The 27933-nt window shown below is 42.3% G+C and overlaps 1 protein-coding gene across 4 annotated transcripts in view; it reads left to right on the top strand.

Annotated features, from left to right (window-relative positions):
* CATSPERB (cation channel sperm associated auxiliary subunit beta) overlaps positions 1–27933 on the top strand; it is a 146176-nt gene that overhangs the window by 73978 nt on the left and 44265 nt on the right. For all 4 annotated transcript variants that reach the window (XR_012036267.1, XM_072837788.1, XM_072837786.1 and 1 more), the window contains exons 16-17: positions 8779–8933; positions 17728–17882. Coding sequence is in view for 3 of the 4 variants with exons in the window: in XM_072837788.1 (XP_072693889.1) it covers positions 8779–8933; positions 17728–17882 (310 nt within the window). In the remaining variant the exon portion in view is untranslated. The remainder of the gene's footprint in view (positions 1–8778; positions 8934–17727; positions 17883–27933) is intronic.

Here is a 27933-nt window from a genome sequence, read left to right as displayed (position 1 = left end):
CAAGATTACTTTGGAAACAGTAAAAATAACACCAAAGAAAATGGAACTGAATTGTCAATCCAAGTGATAAACAATTACATATCATAGATATAAACTAAGAAACACATCCACGTGTAGAATGGATGCATAATTAAGTGGAAAGAATCTAAAATGGTAAATATAGACACTAAAGATTGAGAGACTGCAAGTTGTAGGAATTTCCAGTAATGAATAGGGGTGATGTCTCTGTTTCTCCATCTATAGGTCCCATTCATTCCCTCTGATGTGAATGAATGCGTGGATGGATGGGTGAATGCATAAATACTGAAAATACAAAAAACCATAAAGGAGGGCAGCCCAGGTGGCTCAGTGGTTTAGCGCCGCCTTCAGCCCAGGGCCTGATCCTGGAGACCCGGGATCAGGTCCCACATCAGGCTCCCTGCAGGGAGGCTGCTTCTTCCTCTGCCTGTGTCTCTGCCTCTCTCTCTATCTGTGTCTCTCATGAATAAATAAATAAAATATTTAAAAAAAAACATAAAGGAAACCCAAATCGACAATGTAATTTTAACTAAAAGCTAAAACACATCTGAATTATTTGAAATAGAGAATGCAAATCAACTTTAAAGGTACAAAAAAAAAAAAAAATCAAGCCAGTTTTGGATTTTGCTGCTTCAGCAATGAATCGTCCATACTCTTCTACAGAACGTTCAGAGAAAAATAATATTACCCAAGAACTTGGAGCCAACTCAGCAGGTTGTTCATATGCAAAGCCAACAGAAGAATGTTGTAAAACCTATATATAATAAAATCTGAGGTTCATTGATTGTAAGACGACCTTGTTCTGTTGACACAAGGAGAAACTTCCAACTGAACTTTCACACATTGTTTTAAACAGTGATCCTGAGTGATGAATGGATTATTGTCAAGCTATTTCCCCTGCCCACCATGGCATCATGTGGCATGTCGTCAGGCAATCATTTTGAGTGTATTTCACTAGCAAAAGATAATGTAATTTCAAATACTTGTGAGTTTTTTCCTTTCTTATGTCCTAGAAAACACTCAGTTGTGGCTGTACTAGGAAATACAAAACTGCAGTCCTTCTTCCAGCATTGTTTGCTGTATTATTGACAAATATATGCTCTGCTTTGTTTTCTTCTCTCACTGCACCTACAGTAACTTTGTTTCAATGCCAAATTATGATGTAATACTTTTTAAGTATTTTAAAGCATTTTAAGCATCAGTAAAATTTAAATGTTATTATACTAGTGTTCCGGGAAACTCCCCAAGTGAGGGACAAAACTGAGCTGACTCAAGGCACAGCCAGGGGAGCAATTGAGCCCTGTAGCATAGGGGCCACCTGCTGGATGATAACTGCCAAGACATCGCGATTATAAAAGTAATCTCAGGCAAGATGTTAAAATGCGAAGAAAGTGTATTTTACAGTGACAGATGAACTATAGCATGTTGAGCCTTAGCAGTGGTAATGGTCACTTCTATGTGTCAACTGATGGGGCCAAGGGGGTGCCCAGATTAAACAATGTGTGTGTGAGGACATTTCCCGATGAGGTTAGCCTTTGAATCAGTGGGCTCAGTGAAGCAGCCGGCTCCCCCCAGCCTGGGTGGGCATCTAGTCTGCAGAGTGAAAGGGTGAAGGAAAGTGGAATTCACCCTGTTTGCTTCCAGGGACTGGGCCTTGAACCAGCCCTCTTTCTGATTCTCGCTTCTCGCTGATGTGTCCTCTGATATGGGAGCTTGAGTTACTCCGGGAGGTCCCCTGCTTCTCAAGCCTACAGACAGCAGATCACAGGACTGCTCAGCCTCCACGATGGCATACGCTGATTCCTCATGATAAGCCTCTTTCCATATTGTGTTTGTGCTGGGTGACAGGTGCAAGTGGTGAGAAGAGCTTGGGTTCTCTACATATCTCAAGGTGAACATCGGTAGGATTTGCTGATGGGCTAGATGTTGGGTGTGAGAAGAAGAGGGGAGTTAAGAATGACACCAAGGTGGGGGCAGGGAAAGATGGCGGAGGAGTAGGGTCCCCAAGTCACCTGTCCCCACCAACTTACCTAGATAACTTTCAAATCATCCTGAAAACCTATGAATTCAACCTGAGATTTAAAGATAGAATGGCTGGAATGCCACAGAGAGAAGATTTTGCACTTCTAACAAGTACAACTCGTTTTTAGCCACTCTGCACTGAGCAAAATGACTAGAAAGAAGAACTCACCACAAAAGAAAGAAACAGTACTCTCTGCTGCAGAGTTACAGAATTTGTATTAAAATTCAATGTCAGAAAGCTAATTCAGAAGCATAATTATAAAGCTACTGGTGGCTCTGGAAAAAAGCATAAAGGAATCAAGAAACTTCATTACTGCAGAATTTAGATCTAATCAGGCCAAAATTAAAAATCAATTAAATGAGATGGAATCCAAACTGGAGGTCCTGACGATGAGGGTTAATGAGGTAGAAGAAAGGTGAGTGACATAGAAGACAAGTTGATGGCAAAGAAGGAAGATGAGGAAAAAAGAGAAAATTAAAAAAACCATGAAGAAAGGTTAAGGGAAATAAATGACAGCCTCAGAAGGAAAAATCTACATGTAATTGAGGTTCCAAAAGGTGCCGAAAGGAACAGAGGACCAGAAAGCATATTTGAACAAATCATAGCTGAGAACTTCCCTAATTTGGGGAGGGAAACAGGTATTCAGATGCAGGAGATAAAGAGGTCCCCCCAAAATCAAGAAAAACTGTTCAAGACCTTGACATTTAATAGTGAAACTTGCAAATTCCAAAGATAAAGAGAAAATCCTTAAAGCAAGACACAAGAAATCTCTAACTTATATGGGAAGAACTATTAGTCTGGTTAACAGCAGACCTCTCCACAGAGACCTGGCAGACCAGGAAGGGCTGGCAGGATATATTCAGGGTCCTAAATGAGAAGAACATGCAGCCAAGAATACTTTATCCAGCAGGGCTTTTATTCAGAATAGAAGGAAAGATAAAGAGCTTCCAAGATAGGCAGAAACTGAAAGAATATGTAACCTCCAAACCAGATTTGCAAGAAATATTAAGGGGAACTCTATAAAAGAAATAGGATGCCCAAAGAAATAATCCACAAAAACAGGGACTGAATAGGTATTATGATGACACTAAATTCATATCTTTCAATAGTAACTCTCAACGTGAATGGGCTTAATGATCCCATCAAAAGACGGAGGGTTTCAGACTGGATAAAAAAGCAAGACCCCCCCCAAAAAAAAAAAAAAAAAGCAAGACCCATCTATTTGCCGTGTACAAGAGACTCATTTTAGACCTAAGGACACCTCCAGCCTGAAAATAAAAGGCTGGAGAACCATTTACCATTCAAATGGTCCTCAAAAGAAAGCAGGGGTAGCAATCCTCATATCAGATAAATTAAAGTTTATCTTAAAGACTGTAGTAAGAGATGAAGAGGGATGCTATATCATACTTAAAGGATCTATCCAACAAGAGGACCTAACAATCATGAATATTTATGCCCCTAGTGTGGGAACTGCCAATAATATCAATCAATTAATAACCAAAGAAAAGACATACTTAGATAATAATACACTAATACCAGGAGATTTCAACACGGCCCTTTCAGCAAATGACAGATCTTCTAAGCACAACATTTCCAAAGAAACAAGAACTTTAAGTGATACACTGGACCAGATGGATTTCACAGATATTTACAGAACTTTACATCCAAATGCAACTGAATACACATTCTTCTCAAGTGCACATGGAACTTTCTCCAGAAAAGACCACATACTGGGTCACAAATCAGGTCTTAGCCGATACCAAAAGCTTGGGATTGTCCCCTGCATATTTTCTAGCTTTGAAACTTGAACTCAATCACAAGAAGAAACTTGGAAGAAACTCAAACATGTAGAGGTTAAAGAGCATCCCGCTAAAAGATGAATGAGTCAACCAGGAAATTAGAGAAGAATTTTAAAACTTTTTTTTTAATTTTTATTTATTTATGATAGTCACAGAGAGAGAGAGAGAGAGGCAGAGACACAGGCAGAGGGAGAAGCAGGCTCCATGCACCGGGAGCCTGATGTGGGATTCAATCCCGGGTCTCCAGGATCACGCCCTGGGCCAAAGGCAGGCGCCAAACCGCTGCCCCACCCAGGGATCCCCAGAAATTAGAGAATTAAAAAGACTCATGGAAATTGATGAAAATGAAGATACAACTGTTCAAAATCTTTGGGATACAGCAAAAGCAGTCCTGAGAGGGAAATACATTGCAATACAAGCATCCCTCAAAAAATTGGAAAAAACTCAAATACACAAGCTAACATCGCACCTAAAGGAACTGGAGAAAGAACAGCAAATAAAACCTACACCCAGCAGAAGAAGAGAGTTAATAAATATTTGAGCGGAACTAAATGAAATAGAGACCAGAAGAACTGTAGAACAGATCAACAAAACCAGGAGTTGATTCTTCGAAAGAATTAATAAGATAGATAAACCATTAGCCAGCTTTATTCAAAAGAAAGAAGACTCAAATTAATAAAACCACGAATGAAAAAGAAGAGATCACCACTAATACCAAGGAAATACAAACGATTTTAAAAACTTATTAAGAGCAGCTATACGGGATCCCTGGGTGGTGCAGCTGTTTGGCGCCTGCCTTTGGCCCAGGGCGCGATCCTGGAGACCCGGGATCGAATCCCACGTTGGGCTCCCGGTGCATGGAGCCTGCTTCTCCCTCTGCCTATGTCTCTGCCTCTCTCTCTCTCTCTCTCTGACTATCATAAATAATAAAAAAAGAGCAGCTATACGCCAATAAATTAGGCAATCTAGAAGAAATGGACACATTTCTGGAAACCACAAACTACCAAAACTGGAACAGGAAGAAATAGAAAACCTGAACAGGCCAATAACCAGGGAGGAAATTGAAGCAGTCATCAAAAACCTCCCAAAACACAAAATCCAGGGCCAGATGGCTTCCCAGGGGAATTCTATTAAACGTTTAAAGAAACAAAGCCTATTCTACTAAAGCTGTTCTGAAAGCTAGAAAGGGATGGAATACTTCCAAACTCATTCTATGAGGCCAGCATCACCTTAATTCCAAAACCAGATAGAGACTCCACCAAAAAGGAGAATTATAGAACAATATCCCTGATGAACATGGATGCAAAATTTCTCAACAAGATACTAGGATAATAGGATCCAACAGTACATTAAGAAGATTATTCACCTTGACCAAGTGGGATTTATCCCCAGGATGCAAGGCTGGTTCAACACTCGTAAAGCAATCATGTGATAGATCATGTCAACAAGAGAAAAAACAAGAACCATAGGATCCTCTCAATAGATGCAGAGAAAGCTTTTGACAAAATACAGCATCCATTCCTGATCAAAACTCTTCAGAGTGTAGGGATACTCTGCATAGTGAGATCCTCAGCATCTTAAAAGCCATCTATGAAAAGCCCACAGCAAATATCATTCTCAATGGGGAAGCCCTGAGAATCTTTCCCCTAAGATCAGGAACAAGACAGGGATGTCCACTCTCACCACTGCTATTCAACATAGTACTGGAAGTCCTAGCCTCAGCAATCAGACAACAAAAAGACATTAAAGGCATTCAAATTGGCAAAGAAGAAGTCAAACTCTCCCTTTTTGCAGATGACATGATACTGTACCTAGAAAACTCAAAAGTCTCCACCCCAAGATTGCTAGAACTCATACAGCAATTCGGCCGTGTGGCAGGATATGAAATCAATGCCCAGAAATCAGTGGCATTTCTATACACTAACAATGAGACTGAAGAAAGAGAAATTAAGGAGTCAATCCCATTTACAATTGCTCCCAAAAGCATAAGATACCTAGGAATAAACCTAACCAAAGAGGTAAAGGATCTATACCCTCAAAACTACAGAACACTTCTGAAAGAAATTGAGGAAGACACAAAGAGATGGAAAAATATTCCATGCTCATGGATTGGAAGAATTAATATTGTGAAAATGGCAATGCTACGCAGGGCAATTTACACATTTAATGCAATCTGTATCATAATACCATGGACTTTCTTCAGAGAGTTGAAACAAATCATCTTAAGATTTGTGTGGATTCAGAAAAGACCCCAAATAGCCAGGAGAATATTGAAGAAGAAAACCGTATCTGGGGGCATCACAATGCCAGATTTCAAGTCGTACTACAAAGCTGTATGGTACTGGCACACAAACAGACACATAGATCAATGGAACAGAATAGAGAACCCAGAAGTGGACCCTCAACTTTATGGTCAACTAATATTCGACAAAGCAGGAAAGACTATCCACTGGAAAAAGGACAGTCTCTTCAATAATGGTGGTGGGAAAATTGGACAGCCACATGAAGAAGAATGAATCTATATCATTCTCTTACACCATACTCAAAGATAAACTCAAAATGGATGAAAGATCTAAATGCAAGAATCCATCAAAATCCTAGAGGAGAACACAGGCAACACCCTTTTTGAACTTGGCCACAGCAACTTCTTGCAAGATACATCTATGAAGGCAAGGGAAACAAAAGCAAAATGAATTATTGGGACTTTATCAAGATAAAAAGCGTCTGCACAGCAAAAGAAACAGTCAACACAACTAAAAGACAACCTACAGAATGGGAGAAGATATTTGCAAATGACAGATCAGATAAAGGGCTAGTTTCCAAGATTTATAAAGAACTTATTAAACTCAACAGCAAAGAAATAAACAATCCAATCATGAAATGGGCAAAAGACATGAACAGAAATTTCTTCAAAGAGGACACACACATGGCCCACAAGCACATGAGAAAATGCTCCGCATCACTTGCCGTCAGGGAAATACACATCAAAACCACAATGAGATACCACCTCACACCAGTGAGAATGAGGAAAATTAACAAGACAGGAAACTACAAATGTTGGAGAGGATGCAGAGAAAAGGGAACCCTCTTACACTGTTGGTGGGAATGTGAAATGGTGCAGCCACTCTGGAAAACTGTGTGGAGGTTCCTCAAAGTGTTAAAAATAGAGCTATCCTATGACCTAGCAATTGCACTTCTGGGTATTACCCCAAAGATACAGATACCTTGAATGCTGGAACACCTGCACCCCGATGTTTCTAGCAGCAATGTCCACAATAGCCAAACTGTGGAAGGAGCCTCGGTGTCCATCGAAAGATGAATGGATAAAGATGTGGTCTATGTATACGATGGAATATTACTCAGCCATTAGAAACGACAAATACCCACCATTTGCTTCAACGTGGATGGAACTGGAGGGTATTATGCTGAGTGAAATGAGTCAATCAGAGAAGGACAAACAGTATATGGTCTCATTCATTTGGGGAATATAAAAAAATAGTGAAAGGGAATAAAAGGGAAAGGAGAGAAAATGAGTGGGACATATCAGCGAGGGTGACAGAACATGAGAGACTCCTAACTCTGGGAAATGAACAAGGGGGAGTGGAAAGGGAGGTGGGCGTGGGGTTGGGGTGACTGGGTGACGGGCACTGAGGGGGGCATTTGGCGGGATGAGCACTGGGTGATATGCTATATGTTGACAAATCAAACTCCACAAAAAAAAAAATGTACAAAAACAAAGAAACAAAGACTAATCAAGGGGTGCCTGAGTGGCTTATCAGTTACACATCTGCTTTTGGCTGGGTTGTGATCCCATGGTCCTGAGATCAAGCCCTGCATTAGGTTCCCTGATTGATGGGGAGCCTGCTTCTCCTTCTTCCACTGCCTGCTGCTCCCCCTGCTTGTGCACTTGCTCTCTCTCTCTCTGTCAAATAAATAAATAAATAAATAAATAAATAAATAAATAAATAAATAAATAAAATATTAATTTAAAAAAAAACCAAAAGAATGACACCATGGTTTCAGACTGAGCAACAGGAAGAATGCAGGTGCCCTGATGGAAATGAGGAGGGAGGACTAGGGTGGAGGACTTTGCCTGAGGATGGCGAATTCAATTGGAGATGAGTTGGGTTTGGGACACCTGCCTGCCGTGGGTCTGGAGCCGGCCGAAGCAAATCTGCAGGTCAGGTACAAGTATGAGATGGTAGGTTTAAACTTGGGACTCAGCCACATAAAAATGGGATTGAAATTCTAAAACTGGATGAGATCTAAACATTGAGTCCTGGGGCACTCCAACGTTCAGGGGTCCGAGAGAGAATGGACCTGGGGTGTCTGCCAGAATCAGGGTGGTGGTGTAGAGATCAGCCTTTCCGATTCCAAGAGCTGAGCTTGCTCTCTGGCTCTCCCACTCTGGACCAGCATCTGCCTGGCTGGGTGGCTGTTTTCTGTCCCAACAGCCACCTCCCAGATGAGCTTCATGCGCTGCCCTGACACGTGACAGGAACTCAGGACAGCGGCCCAGCCCCACACAGCCATCCAAGGATGGCCTGCGACCCACCAGTCTCCGTGGGTGGCTGCCCTCAGCCCCCTGAGGGTTACTCCTGCTGCCCCCTTTTTGGGCACCCAGTTCCCTGGGTTAGGACGAGGAACCACCACCAGGGGGACCTACCCTCTTTTTCTCCAGATCTCTGTTGTGGTCCCACCATCTGCCCTCCATCTACTTTGGCAAACAGATTCTATCATGATTTGGAGCCTGGAAAGGACTTTCCAGGGACTTAACAAGGACTAAAGTGTCTTACCAGTTCTGGAGTCTCGAAGCCCTACTCTCCCACCCCTTAGTTTCAGTGAATAGCTGTGGTTTGTTTTCCTCCCCGCAAGGTATGGTATGTTCTCCAGTTGTACTTCATCAATATCAAGACGCTTCTGTTTCATTCCTAATAGGATTAAGAAGATACAGCAAAATCGGATCTGTCTCTGATAATATCTTCACATTATACTATGACCACATGGGCTTTATACATAAACTGACTCCAGACCATTTTGAAGCTGATGGGTCCCTTAGAGCTTTTGGAAATTCTAAAAGTATCTTTGGACAGGTGAGTGATATAATGGGTTGAGAGAGTTTGCCAGTTTTTTTTTTAATTTATTTATGATAGTCACAGAGAGAGAGGCAGAGACACAGACAGAGGGAGAAGCAGGCTCCATGCACCGGGAGCCCCATGTGGGATTCGATCCCGGGTCTCCAGGATTGCGCGCTGGGCCAAAGGCAGGCGCCAAACCGCTGCGCCACCCAGGGATCCCAGAGTTTGCCAGTTTTAAGAACAGATGCCACATTCTATATACAGAATTACAGGGAAACGGGATGATGTCTTGCTTGGGACAAACTCTTAGCCACGCATTTTGCTCCATTTGACTTTGAAAGAAACCTCTACCTACTAGAGAACATCTCCAACACCTTCTTCCCGGTCCCTTTCAACTTAACTCCACCCAGAATATCTTCCTACAAATATCCTTATGGCAACACCACCAGATACTTAAACCTTTTACTTCCAACCCAGGTTAATGGTAGATTTGGTTTCCTACCTCCCAAGGTTGACCAAGAAACACGAGTTATCTTTTTCCCCACTGGTTTACCTTTCTGCTTTTGTAATAACCGTGCCCCTTCATCTTTTATTTTTTTTTCCTTTTCTAATGCTGACTTAGGAAGGAGACATTATCTTCTTTGCAGGTGAACCACAGGGTTTTCTAAGAATTTTACTGTATAATGTACTGCTTATGAAGGGGCATGTGCTAAGAATTCATCACTGGGCACAAGGTCATGAAAATAAATTTTCCTCAGTACATGGGCAAAGAATTAGACTTTTGTCTTTTCTTTTTTTGACTGGGGCTTAATAAAACTCTTCCTTTGGCCTAAAGGAAATAGAATAAAGGCCAACTTTAGTTATTTTTAATAATAAATTTATTTTTTATTGGTTTTCAATTTGCCAACATACAGAATAACACACAGTGCTCATCCCGTCAAGTGCCCCGCTCAGTGCCCTTAACCCATTCACCCCCACCCCCTGCCCTCCTCTCCTTCCACCACCCCTAGTTCGTTTCCTAGAGTTAGGAGTCTTTATGTTCTGTCTCCCTTTCTGATATTTCCTACCCATTTCTTCTCCCTTCCTTCTATTCCATTTCACTATTATTTATATTCCCCAAATGAATGAGAACATACAATGTTTGTCCTTCTCCGATTGACTTACTTCACTCAGCATAATACCCTCCAGTTCCATCCACGTTGAAGCAAATGGTGGGTATTTGTCATTTCTAATGGCTGAGGAATATTCCATTGTATACATAAACCACATCTTCTTTATCCATCATCTTACGATGGACACCGAGGCTCCTTCCACAGTTTGGCTATCGTGGCCATTGCTGCTATAAACATCGGGGTGCAGGTGTCCCGGCGTTTCATTGCATCTGTATCTTTGGGGTAAATCCCCAACAGTGCAATTGCTGGGTCATAGGGCAGGTTTATTTTTAACTCTTTGAGGAACCTCCACACAGTTTTCCAGAGTGGCTGCACCAGTTCACATTCCCACCAACAGTGCAGGAGGGTTCCCCTTTCTCCACATCCTCTCCAACAGTTGTGGTTTTCTGCCTTGTTAATTTTCCCCATTCTCACTGGTGTGAGGTGGTATCTCATTGTGGTTTTGATGTGTATTTCCCTGATGGCAAGTGATACAGAGCATTTTCTCATGTGCATGTTGGCCATGTCTATGTCTTCCTCTATGAGATTTCTGTTCATGTCTTTTGCCCATTTCATGACTGGATTGTTTGTTTCTTTGGTGTTGAGTTTAGTAAGTTCTTTATAGATCTTGGAAACTAGCCCTTTATCTGATAGGTCATTTGCAAATATCTTCTCCCATTCTGTAGGTTGTCTTTAGTTTTGTTGACTGTATCCTTTGCTGTGCAAAAGCTTCTTATCTTGATGAAGTCCCAATAGTTCATTTTTGCTTTTGTTTCTTTTGCCTTCGTGAATGTATCTTGCAGGAAGTTACTGTGGCCGAGTTCAAAAAGGGTGTTGCCTGTGTTCTCCTCTAGGATTTTGATGGAATCCTGTTTCACATTGAGATCTTTCATCCATTTTGAGTTTCTCTTTGTGTCTGGTGCAAGAGAGTGGTCTAGTTTCATTCTTCTGCATGTGGATGTCCAATTTTCCCAGCACCATTTATTGAAGAGACTGTCTTTCTTCCAGTGGATAGTCTTTCCTCCTTTATCGAATATTAGTTGACCATAAAGTTGAGGGTCCACATCTGGATTCTCTATTCTGTTCCATTGATCTATGCGTCTGTTTTTGTGCCAGGACCACACTGTCTTGAGGACCACAACCTTGTAGTACAACCTGAAATCTGGCATTGTGATGCCCCCAGATATGGTTTTCTTTTATAAGATTCCCCTGGCTATTCGGGGTCTTTTCTGATTCTACACAAATCTTAAAATAATTGGTTCTAATTCTCTGAAGAAAGTCCATGGTATTATGATACAGATTGCATTAAATGTGTAAATTGCCGTGGGTAACATTGACATTTTCACAATATTAATTCTTCCAATCCATGAGCATGGAATATTTTTCCATCTCTTTGTGTCTTCCTCAATTTCTTTAAGAAGTGTTCTGTAGTTTTTAGGGTATAGATCCTTTACCCTTTACCTCTTTGGTGAGGTTTATTCCTAGGTATCTTATGCTTTTGGTGCAATTGTAAATGGGATTGACTCCTTAATTTCTCTTTCTTCAGTCTCATTGTTAGTGTATAGAAATGCCACTGATTTCTGGGCATTGATTTTGTATCCTGCCACACTGCCAAATGGCTGTATGAGTTCTAGCAATCTTGGGGTGGAGGCTTTTGGGTTTTCTATGGAGAGTATCATGTCATCGGCCAAGAGGGAGAGTATGACTTCTTCTTTGCCAATTTGAATGCCTTTAACGTCTTTTTGTCGTCTGATTGCTGAGGCTAGGACTTGTAGTCCTATGTTTAATAGCAGTGGTGAGAGTGGACATCCCTGTATGTTCCTGATCTTAGGGGAATGGCTCCCAGTGCTTCCCCATTGAGAATTATATTTGCTGTGGACTTTTCGTAGATGGCTTTTAAGATGTTGAGGAATGTTCCCTCTATCCCTACACTCTGAAGAGTTTTGATCATGAATGGATGCTGTATTTTGTCAAATGCTTTCTCTGCATCTCTTGAGAGGATTCTCTGGTTCTTGTTTTTTCTCTTGCTGAAATGATGAATCACATTGATTGTTTTACGAGTGTTGAACCAGCCTTGCATCCGGGGATAAATCCTGCTTGGTCATGGTGAATAATCATCTTGATGTATTGTTGTATCCTATTGGCTAATATCTTGTTGAGAATTTTTGCATCCATGTTCATTAGGGATATTGGTGTATAAATCTCCTTTTTGTTGGGGTGGTCTGGTTTTGGAATTAAGGTGATACTCTCCTCATAGAACGAGTTTGGAAGTACTCCATCTCTTTCTATCTTTCCGAAGAGCTTTAGTAGAATAGGTATGATTTCTTCTTTAAACGTTTGATAGAATTCCCCAGGGAAGCCATCTGGCCCTGGACTTTTGTGTCTTGGGAGGTTTTTGATGACTGCTTCAATTTCCTCCCTGGTGATTGGCCTGTTTAGGTTTTCTATTTCTTCCTGTTCCAGTTTTGGTAGTTTGTGGCTTTCGAGAAATGCTTCCATTCCTTCTAGATTGCCTAATTTATTGGCATATAGCTGTTCATAATATGTTTTTAAAATCGTTTGTATTTCCTTGGTGTTGGTAGTGATCTCTCCTTTCTCATTCATGATTTTATTAATTTGAGTCTTCTCTCTCTTCTTTTTAATAAGGCTGGCTAATGGTCTATCTATCTGATTAATTCTTTCAAAGAACCAACTCCTGGTTTTGTTGATCTGTTCCACAGTTCCTCTGGTCTCTATTTCGTTGAATTCTGCTCGAATCTTTATTAACTCCCTTCTTCTGCTGGGTGTAGGATCTATCTGCTGTTTTTTCTCTAGCTCCTTTAGGTGTAAGGTTAGCTTTTGTATTTGAGTTCTTTCCAGTTTTTGAATGGATGCTTGTATTGCAATGTATTTCCCCCTCAGGACTCCTTTTGCTGTATCCCAAAGATTTTGAATGGTTGTATCTTCATTCTCATTAGTTTCCATGAATCTTTTTAATTCTTCCTTAATTTCCTGGTTGACCCTTTCATCTTTTAGCAGGATGGTCCTTAACCTCCACATGTTTGGAGTTCTTCCAAACTACTTGTTGTGATTTAGTTCTAATTTCAAGGCATTATGGTCTGAGAATATGCAGGGGACGATCCCAATCTTTTGATATCGGTTCAGACCTGATATGTGACCCAGTATGTGGTCTATTCTGGAGAAAGTTCCATGTGCATTTGAGAAGAATGTGTATTCAGTTGAGTTTGGATGTAAAGTTCTGTAGATATCTGTGAAATCCATCTGGTCCAGTGTATCATTTAAAGCTCTCGTTTCTTTGGAGATGTTGTGTTTAGAAGACCTATCAAGTGTAGAAAGCGCTAGATTGAAGTCACCAAGTATAAGTGTATTATTATCTAAGTATGTCTTAACTTTGGTTATTAATTGATTGATATTGGGCAGCTCTCACATTTGGGGCATATATATTGAGGATTGTTAACTCCTCTTGTTGAATAGATCCTTTAAGTATGATATAGTGTCCCTCTTCATCTCTCACTACAGTCATCGGGGTAAATTTTAGTTTATCTGATATAAGGATGGCTACCCCTGCTTTCTTTTGAGGACCATTCGAATGGTAAATGGTTCTCCAACCCTTTATTTTCAGGCTGTAGGTGTCCTTCCGTATAAAATGAGTCTCTTGTAGACAGCAAATAGATGGGTCCTGCTTTTTTATCCAGTCTGAAACCCTGAGCCTTTTGATGGGGTCATTAAGCCCACTGACGTTCAGAGTTACTATCGAAAGATATGAGTTTAGTGTCATCATGATATCTATTCAGTCCTTGTTTTTGTGGATTGTTCCACTGGACTTCTTCTTAAAGGGGAATTTTAAGAGTCCCCCTTAAAATTTCTTGCAGAGCTGGTTCAGAGGTCACATAATCTTTCTGTTCCTGCCTATCTTGGAAGCTCTTTATCTCTCCTTCCATTCTGAATGAGAGCCTTGCTGGATAAAATATTCTTGGTTGCATGTTTTTCTCATTTAGGACCCTGAATATATCCTGCCAGCCCTTTCTGGCCTGCCAGGTCTCTGTGGAGAGGTCTGCTTTTACCCTAATACTCCTCCCCATTTAAGTTAGGGATTTCTTGTCTCTTGCTGCTTTAAGGATCTTCTCTTTATCTTTGGAATTTGCAAGTTTCACTATTAAATGTCGAGGTGTTGAACGGTTTCTACTGATTTTAGGGGGGGGGTCTCTCTATTTCCTGGATCTATATGCCTGTTTCCCTTCCCAGATTAGGAAAGTTTTCAGCTATGACTTGTTTAAATACATTATCTGACCCTCTGTCCCTTTCGGCACCCTCAGAACCCCAATTAAATGTAGGTTTATCTTCCTCAGGCTGTCATTTATTTCCCTTAATCTATCCTCATGGTCTTTTGATTGTCTGTATCTTTTTTCCTCAGTTTCCCTCTTTGCCATCAACTTGTCTTTTATGTCACTCACTCGTTCTTCCACCTCATTAGCCCTCGTCGTTAGGACTTCTAGTTTGGATTGCATCTCATTCAATTGATTTTTAATTTTTGCCTGATTACATCTAAATTCTGCAGTCATGAAGTCTCTTGAGTCCATTATGCTTTTTTCTAGAGCCACCAGTAGCTTTATAATAGTGCTTCCGAATTGGCTTTCTGACATTGAATTGTAATCCAAATTTTTGTAACTCTGTGGGAGAGAGGACTGTTTCTGATTCTTTCTTTTGAGGTGAGATTTTCCTTCTAGTCATTTTGCTCAGTGCAGAATGGCCAAATCAAGTTGTATTGGGAAAAGGAGAAAAAGAGAGGAGAGAAAGAAGGAATGAAAAGAGAAAAAGAAAAAGAAAAAAGAAAAAAAGGAAGAAAAACAGAAAAAAAAGAAAGAGAAAGAAAAAGAAAGAAAGGGAAAAAATAGATAGAGTGGGGGAAGCAAACAGAAATCAAGAAGCAAAAAAAAAAAAAAAAAAAAAAAAACCCACGGGGGAGTATCTTCTGATTCTGTGTACTTTAAGTCCCTTGGCTTCTCCTGGAAGTTGTCCGTCTAGCTGGTGTTCTGGGGGAGGGGCCTGTTGTGCTGATTTTCAGGTGTTAGCACTTGGGGGAGCAGCTCTGCCCCCTGCCTGGTGCAGGGCTCAGTGGGGGTTGTTCACCCCGTGAGGCCCCAGGAGGAACAACCCCAGTGGCGGGGCCAGCTCTGGAGCCCTGGAGTCAGCTCCTGCACTCACCACGGAGCTCTCCGTCTGCAGGGCCTGGAGGCTCCGGGGCGGGGCCGCTGATCGGCTCAGCTCGGGGCAGGAGCGTCCTCGCTGTCCTGGGCCCTCCCGGCCTCTGCCTGTCCCGGGGGAGGCCGGATCCTGGGCTGTGTCCCGGCGCCCTGTGCTCCGGAGCCTGCGCTGTTGGATTCGCGCTCCCGCCCCGCAGCCCCCTCCGCGGAGCCGCCCCCGAGGCCCCCCGAGCTGCTCCCGCCCCGCAGCCCCCTCCGCGGAGCCGCGGACCAAACCCCTCCGAGCTGCTCCGGGTCCCGCCGTGCGCGCTGCAGCCCTTAGGGAGCTCGGCGCCTCTCCCGGGGCGCAGGTGTCTGTTAGTGTCCCCGGGAGCCCGAGGGCATCCCCGCCCTCCTGGGTCCTGCTCCACCTCCCCGCGAGCCCCTTTCCCCCGGGAAGGTCGGTGCAGCTCCTGCGTCTCCGGGACGGGGCTCTCCTGTCCTGGGGACACTCGCCCCGGCCTCAGCCCGGCTCCTCGCGGGGCCCCTCCCCCTTGGAGGCCTTTGTTCCTTTATTTCTTTTTCCCCGTCTTCCTACCTTGATAGAAGCGCGAACTCTTCTCACTGTAGCATTCCAGCTGCTCTCTCTTTAAATCTTAGGCCGAATTCGTAGATTTCCAGGATGATCTGAAGGTTATGTAGGTAATTTGGTGGGGACGGGTGACTTGGGGACCCTACTCTTCTGCCATCTTGCCCCTCCTCTCCCAACGTTAGTTTTAATGGATCATTGTGAATTACCAGGCCAAGATCGGAGCTGAAAGGATCGTGCCTTCAGTTTGCTTGTCTGAGTCGTGTACAGAGGGAGGTGGGAGTCCCTGGGTGGTACACACTGCCATGTGACTCCCGAGTAGTTGCTGTCTGTTACATGGCCTCTGTGTACACACAAGTCAGAGGACGTAAGCAGGAGGGTCAAAGTTACCAAAAAAACCCCCAGATACCAAACTTCATCATTTGTAGAAAATGTCTTAATTCTTTTATGTGAAAGATTAGTTTTTAAAAAGTTTTTTCTAAGGGAGAAGAAATGTGTGGGAAATATCAGAAAGGGAGACAGAACGTAAAGACTGCTAACTCTGGGAAACGAACTAGGGGTGGTGGAAGGGGAGGAGGGCGGGGGGTGGGAGTGAATGGGTGACGGGCACTGGGGGTTATTCTGTATGTTAGTAAATTGAACACCAATAAAAAATAAATTAAAAAAAATAAAAATAAAAAGTTTTTTCTAAGAAAGTTCTTTATAAGATTTTATTTGTTTGTTTAAGAGAGAGATAGTGAGAGAGAGAAACAGGGAGGAGAAGCAGGATCCCTGCTGAGTAGGGAGCTTGAGGCGGGGCTGAAGCCCAAGGCGGGGCTCAATCCCAGGCCCCCCGGGCATCATGACCTGAGCCCAGGGCAGACACTCAACTGACTGAGCCCCCAGGGTGTCCCAGTGGAAGTTTAAATTATTAAAATCAAAGGAGGTTTTTAGGCTCCAGAAGGGTTCACCTCCCTCCTCAAAAACAAAAAAGCAGGTTTCTGCTCTGGATAAAAATAATCTCTAGCCTTTATTTGGCTCTATGTGCCAGGCACTGCTGTGTATGATTAAACCTTTATAATAGCTATTTATCCTCATTTTACTGATGAGGAAAATGAGGCGCAGCAAGGTTAAATAATTTACAGCAAATTACACACACAACTGGGTAGTTATTAGATCAGGCCTCTACCCAGGGAACAGGTCCCAGTGCCTAGGCTTTGGTCAGCATGTTGCCTTTTCAATGGACTTGTACACGTGTTTCACTGGGTGATCTTGCCACTCCCAGGCTAGGAGGGTCTCTGGGACCCTAACTCACGGTTAGCCTTTTTAAGAGTCCTCAGAACTTCGATCAGTTGGGTCTCATGCCAGTTCTCCTTGCATCTATTTCCCACGCTCTCCCCTTCCCAGCGAGTTCCCAAACTCAGTGGGTTCCCAAATTTGAGAAAGAAAACAGGTCTTGGAGGCACTAATGGATGGCCATGCCCCCACTGGTCTGCACCATCCACCACCCACTCTTCATGGCATAGCCACCAGGTCAACATCCAGCATCCCCTTCAGGATGGTCCCCAAAGTTCCCAACACTGGAAAGGACCAGGATCAGAGAAGGGTGTGTTGGAAAGACCTACGGGTCAGAGATCAGGGCGGAGGTGCCCGAGTTGACTGCAGGGGATGACGTGCAAAACAGAAGGAATGAGAAATGCCACTGGAGTCAGGGATAGATGTGTGCATTATCCCTTGCACACACACGCATATGCAAACAGAGCGTGTTGAAATATTGCTCCTGCTGACGAGCAAAGCAGCATCCTTGGGACACACACTGGAAACAAACCTGATACTGGCATTTTGCTCTAATTGAAGTATAAGATTGTTTAAATGCAATGCTTTTGATTCCTCTTTTCCTCCTCTAGGCTCCTGATATGGGCTTTGAAGCTGCGCTTGCACCACAGTACATCACCTTAAAAGAAATGATCTTTTATGCATATGTGCCTGCAAATGAGCCTCCAGAAAGTATTTACGCCAAGAAATTCAGCAACATTCATTTGGGGAAAATGATACACTCCAGGTAGTGAACAATTTGCTTCCCGTTCATCCAGATCGCACACTGATTTCTAAACTCTAAATTTTGAGGCAACTTCTTTGAGCAGTTTTCTTGGTGAAACAGAGTATGTCTTTTTTCTTTTTATGAGTCCTTGGAAGTTCAGGTACATTTATAGATTCCAAGGTGGCCTTGAATGATGCCCCAAGCTTAGAAACGTAGAGCTATGTCGGGACCATCAGGCCGTGCTCTGGAAATGTGCTTTGTCATTGGGGTATTGAATATGTTCTGGGCTACACTAGATACCACTTGGCCACAGGGTACACACGTGTGGCCATTGTCATGCATCCTTCAGACAGACGCACCTCCTGTGGCAGAGGCCATCTTGCATGGCAGGGTATGCAGTATTGTTAGCGATGCTTACTTCTAGCATACCTGCAAGAGCCAATAACCCTTAATGCTACCTTCAAGGTTTGAAAATTCTCATTGAAGGAAGTGGATTTTGCAACTCCCGAAACACCTAATGAGCAGAGAAGGAACAATTTCAGATGATCAGAAACTCACCTTATTCCTTTTTTTTTTTTTAAGGATGGGGAGGGGCAGAGGGAGAATCCTGAGCAGGCTCCATACCCAGCACAGAGCCCAACACAGGGCTCGATCTCTCACAATCCTGAGATCATGATGTCAAGCTGAAATCAAGAGCTGGATGCTTGACCGACCAAGCCCTCCAAGTGCCCCTAAAGTCACTGTATTCCGGACACAGGAAGTCCTATTCCACCAGGTTGAAATGTGTTTATTATAGTTGTATGGGGCTGTCAGTATGCACCTGGTCCCATAGCCAACAACTTCATGTGCCATGTGGCAGCTCACATAGAAGTGGAGGCAAAGACTGAGGTTAGATATAATAGAACAAGTGCTGGACATAGTTGGGGTTTTATTTCCCCCACGGGGGGTTTGTAGAACTTTCTGTGTTAAGGAAAAATATCTATGATCTCCAAAACTATTTTTTGTTTTCAATGGTTTTTGTATGCTTGACATTCAAAGCCACTTAGTTTAAGTGGGTATGTTCTGTAGAAAACATACAGAACCACTTTTCATTTATTTTTTATTTTTAAAAAAGATTTTATTTATTTACTCATGAGGGACACAGAGAGAGAGAGGCAGAGACACAGGCAGAGGGAGAAGCAGGCTCCATGCAGGGAGCCGGATGCAGGACTCAATCCCAGGACCTCCTACTCATGCCCTGTGGAAGGCAGATGCTCAACCACTGAACCACCCAGGGGTCTCCGTATGAAACTTTTTGCAAGCTGAAGTAGAGTAAAGCAAAAAAGCAATTATCCTTAATTTAGATGGAAAACTTTCCGAGCATTCCCAGACCCCAAAAATACCCTCCGTTAGGCTTTTTCTGACACCTTAGGACACATCTTGCTAGCAGGTGCACAGTGGCTTACACAGGCCAAAGCTCTGGTGGCTTGATGCTGAGGTGCTTCGTGGAGTTTGCGGGCAGGGAGGTTTGCTGCTGAGGATGCGCACTGCCCCTATAGGGGCCCCGCTCTGCTGGCTGCCAAACCAAAAGCAGCTGCAACGTTCACTTTGCTCCTCTTTTCGTCAAAGTGAAAATTCTCTCGGGACTCCAAGAGAGTCTTGTTCTTGGCAAGAACAAGCGCCAACACGGATCTTCCGCAGGAGTGAAGTGGGGTCAGACGAGGGTCCCTGTATGCGAACCCCAGAGCAGCGCGCTCTATGATCGGCCTCCACGCCGCACTCCTGGTGTGGAAACGAGGGAGTGAGCCCCTGTGGGGCAGGGCAGGGGAGCACAGGGGGGTGCCCCTTGACCCAGGCACGTCGAGGATTTGGGACCCCAAAGTCCGAGGTCCGCAAGGGGCCACGGCAGGTTCTAGGCAGTCAGGGGGTAGAACGGGGTGAGACCTTCCTTCGCCTCTTCCACAAATCATTGCTTAAGACGTACTGCGCGCAAGGCTCCCGTGGCGCTGCTGTAGGTGGAGGCTCCAGACCTTCAAGCCACCGAGGGCCAGTTGGCTACAGGGGAGCGGGGGGCCCCCGAAGGTACTCTACGGGGATCCGAGCCCTTGTTTGGAGGATGCTGGAAAGGTGCTCAGGGGCGGGGCTGCTTGTGATGGGATAGGAAGGAGGAGGATGAAGGGGGTTTGGGGGAAGGTTCCGGACCGAGAGAACAGTCTCACTTGCTCGTGTTATGGCCACAGCTGTGTCTCTCCACCCCAGCTCCTCCGCAGGTGAAACCATTCCTGTGTGGAGACGCCCCTTGCCGTGGCTCATGGCCCTGGATGTCATGTAAGTCAGGTATATCTTCGTTGGTGACCTAAGTTCTCTGGTGGGCTTAGCGAAAGTATTGACTTTGTGCTTTATGGACTTGGCTTGGCTTGGCCTTGCTTCCTGGTTGGCTTGATCTTTCTGCCTCGGAAGTCCGAGAACTGACTTTTGTCTAGCTATCGCCAATTGTTCGAATTTGCCAAATTCTCTCAATAATTTCAGTACTTGTTCTGTGTGTTATTTTGGATTTTCTGAGCACTGGTAGTTGAGTGTCTAAGCAGATAATCCTATCACCTGCAAATAGTTTTGTTTCTTCTGTAGTGTATCTTTATCACAGTGTCCAGGACCTTGTTAAGTAGCAAGGCAGATAGATAGCAGGGACCTTAGATCTGTGTGGGCCGCTGTGACAAAATGCCACAGACTGAGTGGCTTATAAACAACAAATGTATTTCGTGTGGTTCTGGAGACTGGAAGTCCAAAGTCGGCGGCCAGCATGGTTGGGTTCTGGTGAGGGCCTCTCCCGGGTTGCTGACTCCTTACTGTGTCCTCAGGTGTTGGAGTGCTGGGGATCTCTCTGGAGCCTCTTTTGTAAGGACACTAATCCCATTTGTGAGGGCTCCACCCTCATGACCTAAATCACCTCCGAAAAGGCCCCACTTCCTAATACCCTCACATTGGGCATGAGGTTTTCAACATATGAATGAAGAGGGCTTAGGCATGAACATTCAGATTATTAATGGTGGACTTCCTTGTTCCTGACTTTTAAAGGAATATTTTAAGGGACGCCTAGGTGGCTCAGTGGTTGAGTGTCTGCCTTCAGCTCAGGGCCTGATTGGGGCTCCCAGCAGGGAGCCTGCTTCCATCTGCCTGTGTCCCTGCCTCTCTCTGTGGGTCTCTCGTGAATAAGTAAATAAAATCTTAAAAAAAAAACCTTTAAAAAGTAAAGAAAGAATATTTTAAGAGTTTCACCATTATGTATTATGCTTTTCATCTTTTTTCTTTTAACTATTTTTGCTTATAGATAATTATCTTCATTTTTTTTTCAGTTTAAGAGGTGTCTTATTTTTGGTGTTAAATAGTTCTACATCTACTGACCTCATACATAGAATTTTCCCCTTTAACCTTTTATATAATATTGTGAGTTATATTATGTATTTCACACATCTAATTCCGGGATTTACCAACCCAGATGTCTTGAAATAAACCTATCTTGATCGTATTACCTATTATCATACTTTCTGGATTCAGGTTGCTAATACTTAGGATTTTCGTGTCTATGTTCATGAGTGACATTTGCCTGTAATTTCTCTTTCTCAAATAGTCCTCGCATAATTTTTTAAACAAGATCATACCAGTGTCGTAAATGAATTTTTTAATTTTCTGGAACAGTTTAAGATCAGAATTTCCTGTTTCTCAAAAGTGAGCTTTGAAAGTGGTTGAAACTTTCTTTATGGTGAAGGGGTAGGCTATTTATTCTCAATTTTTGTGAGTACTCCACATGTGTTTATAGGGACTATAATCTGTTGTTCAGAGTAATGCAAATACTTATCAGATTAATTGTAATGTTCCAATTTTCTGTACCCTTACTGATTATTTTCTTTCTCCTCAATCTATTAATTATTGAGAGAATTGCGTTAGAATTTTCTTATGTGTTATTGGATTTGTCAATTTCTGTGGTTTTATCAAATGTGTCTTACAGGTTTTGAGGCTGTTGTTAGGTATTTGTAAGTTTAGAATTGTTTTCATTTCTTTTCTGAGAGCAAGGGAGCAGGGGAGGGGCAAAGAGAGAGGAAGAAAGAGAATCTCAAGCAGGCTCTGCACTCAGGGGGAGCCCTACCCAAAGCTCGATCTCACAACCTGAAATCACAACCTGAGCTGAAATCAATTTGGATGCTTAACTGACTGAGCCATTTAGGGGCCCCATAAGTTTAGAATTTTTAAATCTTCCTAATGAATTAATATTTTGTTGATATTTGGTGACTATTTTTATCCCTATAATGCTTTTTTTTTTTTTTTTGGTCTAACTTCTCTGTATGCTTCAAAGTCAAAGAAAAACTGGACAGGAAATCTAAAACCAGATCCTCTGGCTCTCCATCCACCAGGCATTCCTATAAAGAATAACCATTCATTCAATAATCTTCTCAGGTCATGCTGACATTAGCCACTTTGGAAAGTGGATTTTGACAAGGTTTGGCAGAGTGTTGAAGAGAAAGATTGTTCTGGAAACTGGGGCATTCCTAGTTGGACAAAAATAGGGCTCTTGAAGGGTGTTTCCACAGTGAGAATGGTGACTTTGGACATAGAAGTGCTGAGTCTGGAGGCTACTGAACTGTGAGTCCTAATGGAGCAAGTTGAAGGAAAAGGAGCCGGAAGGTTATCAAAGAGGCAAATTCAGTCATTTCCCAGTTTTACTTAGGACATGTGTAGTGGCAAGTGCAATTGGAAATTATCCTGAGTGCCCATGATATAGACTGACTATACCTATCTTCATGGTTTTGGTCTGCCATTAGCCAGGTGGGCAGTGATGACTGGGCATTTTGCCCAGAGACTTGAAGACCCATGCTGCTGTAGAGGTGATAAATGCAAAGCAACTGGTATGCCTTCCCAATGTCATCCTTTTTTTTGGGGGGGGAGGTGGGATAATCATTCAAACTTTAATCTTCCTTTACACATTATATTAACATTCATATTGCAAGGCATTCCATTCACAAATATTACAGTTTGATAAAAAACTTCACACACATACCCAAAAAAAAGTCTATACCAGATTCAGTCACTTCACTAAACCATTATAATAATAAAGTAATGAAAACATGATCATAATTCTCTTAAAGCAATAAAGATCTGAGGCGCTCTGGGAAAGATATTCTTATATAGTATGTCAGTGGTATCAAATTATCTTACAAGAAAGTTACCAGATACCAAGCAATCAAGTATACTCCAATGACAGTAACTTTGATCTGGATCCACTCCCATTTGGACTGAGCTATTGAAAGGAACACAGATAGTGGGCAGCTGAGGCCTTTTCTAATGAGGTTCCAATGTCATCCTTTTATTTTTTTTATTTTTTTAAAGATTTTTAAAAATTTTTATTTATTTATTCATGAGAGACACAGAGAGAGAGAAGCAGAGACACAGGCAGAGGGAGAAGCAGGCTCCATGCAGGGACTCAATCCCGGGTCTCCAGGGTCATGCCCCAGGCTGAAGGCAGAAGCCCAACTGCTGAGCCACCCAGGCGTCCCCAGTGTCATCCTTTAAAAAAAAAAATATATATACACACATGAATATCAACAATAAATATATGGAGAAGGGGTATTTTTAGAGCAACTACACACAAATACTGAAGAGTTAAATGGGTAACACTAAAGAGTCAGATTCAGATAAAAACTTATTTATTTTTTAATAATGCTTTTATTTGGGGGTCCTGGGTGGCACAGTCAGTTAAGGATGTTAAGCATCCTTAAGTTAAGACAGTTAAGCATCCAACTCTTGATTTCAGCTCAGGTCATGATCTAAGGGTTGAGGTCGAGCCCTGCACTGGGCTCTGTGCTCAGCAGGGAGTCGGCTTGAAGATTCTCTCTCTCTCTCTCTCCCTCAGCCCCTCCCTCTGCGCACAGTCTCCTTCCCTCTCTAAAATAAAATATTAAAAATTAATGCTTTTACTTTGTATTCAGTATTTTTGTGGTAAAAAAATACACAATGTAAAATTTACCACTGTAGGCATTTTTAAGTCTACTGTCCCTTAGCATTAAGCATATTCGCATTATTGTGCAACCATCCTGAGCATCTGTCTCCAGAAGCCTTTCATCTTCCAGACTGAAACTCAGTACCCATTAAACAGTAACTCCCTATCCCCAACCTCACAATGCATGAAGACCACCATTCTATTTTCTGTTTCTATGAATTTGACTAGATTAGGGGCCTCATATAAACAGATTCACATAAAATCTGTTCTTTTGTGGCTGGCTTATTTAATTTTGCATAACATCCTCAAGGTTCATTCATGTTGTATATTGTAAGATTTCCTTTCTTTTTAAGGCTGAATCATATTCCATTTTATGTCATATATACAATTACACACACACAAAGAAAAATGTGCCCCATTTTACTTATGCATTCATCTATCAATGGACACTTGGGGTGCTTCCATCTTTTGGCTTTTGTGAATAATGCTGTCACAAACATAGGTGTACAAACATTTCCTTGAGACCTTGCTTTCAATTCTGTGAGGTGGATACCCAGAATTGAAATTGCCAGGTCATATGGTAATTCAGTGTTTAATATTTTGAGGAACCTTCAGACCAGACCACTTTCCACAGCAGACACAGTGTTTTATATTCCCATCAACAAGGATTCCAGTTTCTCCACATTCTGGCTAATACTTGCCACTTTCTGTTTAATTTTTTTGATAATAGCCATCCTAGTGGATGTAAGGTGGTATTTCATTACGGTTTTGATTCCCATTTCCCTAATGACTAGTGATGGTGGGCATTTTTCATCTGCTTATTAACCATTTATATATCTTCACAGGAGAAATATCTATCCAAGAACTTTGCCCATTTTTAAAAAAAAGTTTGATTGATTGATTGATTTGAGAGGGGGGTAGAAGGAAAAGCAGACTCCCCATTAAGCAGGGAGCCTGATGTGAGATTGGATCCCAGGACTCTGGGATCATGACCTGAGCCAAAGGCAGACTCTTAACTGACTGAGCCACCCCCCACCTTTGCCCATTTTTAAATCAGATTGTTTTTCTGTTGTTGAATTACAATGGGTTTTAGGTTTGTTTGTTTGTTTGTTTTGCAAGGGTATGATGTTATCCATATCATCTTACTAGCCGCCTTACAAACCCATACTTGCCTGGTATGTGATTTTTTACTTCACCTGCTTATATATTTCTCATAAAAGACTTACATGGATTTTATGGTTTTTTTAGCCAATCTAACAATTTTTGTCTTTTAAATGGAGAGTTTAGTCCAATTACACTTAGTAATTTTTTACTAATATATTTGGTTTTTAAAAATGTTTTACTTATTTATTCATGAGAGACACACAGAGGACAGAGACACAGACAGAGGGAGAAGCAGGCTCCATGCAGGGAGCCCGATGTAAGACTCCATCCCAGGACTCCAGGAACACACTCTGAGCCGAAGGCAAGAGCTTAACTGATGAGCCACCCAGGTTCTCCTTTACTAATATATTTGAATTCATTTTTACCATATTCTTTGTTCATTTTTACTGTATCTTCTTGCTTATTTATTTTTAATTCCAGTATAGTTAGTATGCAGTATTGTATTCATTTTAGGCATATAATATAGTGACTCAATTCCATACATTACGCACTGCTCATCACAGTAAGTGCACTTCCTAATCCCTATCACCTCTTTCACTCATCACCCCACCCAACTCCCCTCTGATGACCACTGGTTTGTTCTTTGTAACTAAGAGTTATGTTTACCTTATCTTGAGGTTCTTTTTCTTCTCATTCCTTTTTTTTTTCTTTGACTGGGTTGAGACTTTATATTGTTTGGATTTTTGTTTTGTTTTTGTTTTGAGAATTTTTTTCATGTTATGCAAGATTTTTACATGTATGTTCAAGTAAAGTCTAAAATTAATTGATATACTTTTAAAAGATTTATTTATTTATTTTAGAGAGACAGCACATGCAGGAGGGGAAAGGGAAGTGGGAGAGAGAGAAAGAATCTCAAGATTCCCTACTGAGCACAGAGCATGTGATCCTGAAATCAAGACCTGAGTTGAAACCAAGAGTCAGGTACTTAACCAACTGTGCCACCCAGGTGGTGTCCCTAAAATTATTATTTTTTCATCCCTGCATCTATAACCCCAAGCCCTAGATGTCTTGTCTGTCTCCACTCTATTTTCTTAGGATGAGTCTAACTCTGATCCTATGCCCCCCAAACCTCAGGAGACAGGTCAGGTTACAATGTGTTTCCCCTGAAGTTCCTCTTGGCTTATCACGACAGAAGCATTTTTTTTCTCCATGTTGAGTGGCATGGAGATGAGAGGTGAAATGCACAGCACACCATTACTAACTACTGCCTTCTTTAAAGTTGTAAACTTATTTATCTTAAATAATCTAGCTTTTTAAAAAAAATTTCATTGGAGTTCAATTTGCCAACAAATATCGTATCACCTAGTGCTCATCCCACCAAGTGCTCGCCTCAGTGCCCATCACCCAGTCACCCTAACCCCCGGCCCACCTCCCTTTCCACTACCCCTTGTTTGTTTCCCAGAGTTAGGTGTCTCTCATGTTTTGTCACCCTCACTGATATTTTCACTCATTTTTTCTCCTTTTCCCTTTATTCCCTTTCACTAATTTTTATATTCCACAAATGAATGAGACCATATAATGTTTGTTCTTCTCTGATTGACTTATTTCACTCAGCATAATACCCTCCAGTTCCATCCACGTTGAAGCAAATGGTGGGTATTGGTCCTTTCTAATGGCTGAGTAATATTCCATTGTATACATAAACCACATCTTCTTTATCCATTCATCTTTCGATGGACACCGAGGCTCCTTCCACAGTTTGGCTATTGTGGACATTGCTGCTATAAACATTGGGGTGCACCGGCGTTTCACTGTAGCTATATATTTGGGGTAAATCCCCAGCAGTGCAATTGCTGGGTCATAGGGCAGATCTATTTTTAACTCTTTGAGGAACCTCCACACAGTTTTCCAGAGTGGCTGCACCAGTTCACATTCCCACCAACAGTGCAAGAGGGTTCCCCTTTCTCCACATCCTCTCCAACATTTGTTTCCTGCCTTGTTAATTTTCCCTATTCTCACTGGTGTGAGGTGGTATCTCATTGTGGTTTTGATTTGTATTCCCCTGATGGCAAGTGATGCGGAGCATTTTCTCATGTGCGTGTTGGCCATGCCTATGTCTTCCTCTGTGAGATTTCTGTTCATGTCTTTTGCCCATTTCATGATTGGATTGTTCGTTTCTTTGGTGTTGAGTTTAATAAGTTCTTTATAGATCTTGGAAACTAGCCCTTTATCTGATATGTCATTTGCAAATATCTTCTCCCATCCTGTAGGTTGTCTTTGAGTTTTGTTGACTGTATCCTTTGCTGTGCAAAAGCTTCTTATCTTGATGAAGTCCCAAGAGTTCATTTTTGCTTTTGTTTCTTTTGCCTTCGTGGATGTATCTTGCAAGAAGTTACTGTGGCTCATTCATTTGGGGAATATAAATAATAGTGAAAAGGAATAGAAGGGAAGGGAGAAGAAATGGGTAGGAAATATCAGAAAGGGAGACAGAACATAAAGACTCCTAACTCTGGGAAACGAACTAGGGGTGGTGGAAGGGGAGGAGGGCGGGGGGTGGGGGTGAATGCGTGACGGGCACTGAGGGGGGCACTTGACGGTATGAACACTGGGTGTTATTCTGTATGTAGGCAAATTGAACACCAATAAAAAATAAATTTATTATTAAAAATCATTTACACATTTTTAGTAAGGCTATTCATTAATTCAGTTAATAGTTATTGAGTGTCCATTATGTGTCGAGTCTTATACGGGGACTGGGAAGATTGTAGTAAGTAAAATAGACAAGGTCCTTACCCAAATGAAGACATTCTAATGACCAGAGACAGGTGACAAATAGATAAGCAAAAAAACCAAAATAGGGTCTTTAAAAAAATATTTTATTTATCCATGAGAGACACAGAGACAGAGACACAGGCAGAGGGAGAAGCTGGCTTCCCAGAGGGAGCCTGATATGGGACTCGGTCCCAGTACCCCTGGCTCATGCCCTGAGCCAAAGGC

The sequence above is a fragment of the Canis lupus genome, chromosome 9, assembly GCF_048164855.1.
Source record: "Canis lupus baileyi chromosome 9, mCanLup2.hap1, whole genome shotgun sequence".
Lineage (NCBI taxonomy): Eukaryota > Metazoa > Chordata > Mammalia > Carnivora > Canidae > Canis > Canis lupus.
This window is presented reverse-complemented; position numbering and strand designations above follow the sequence as displayed.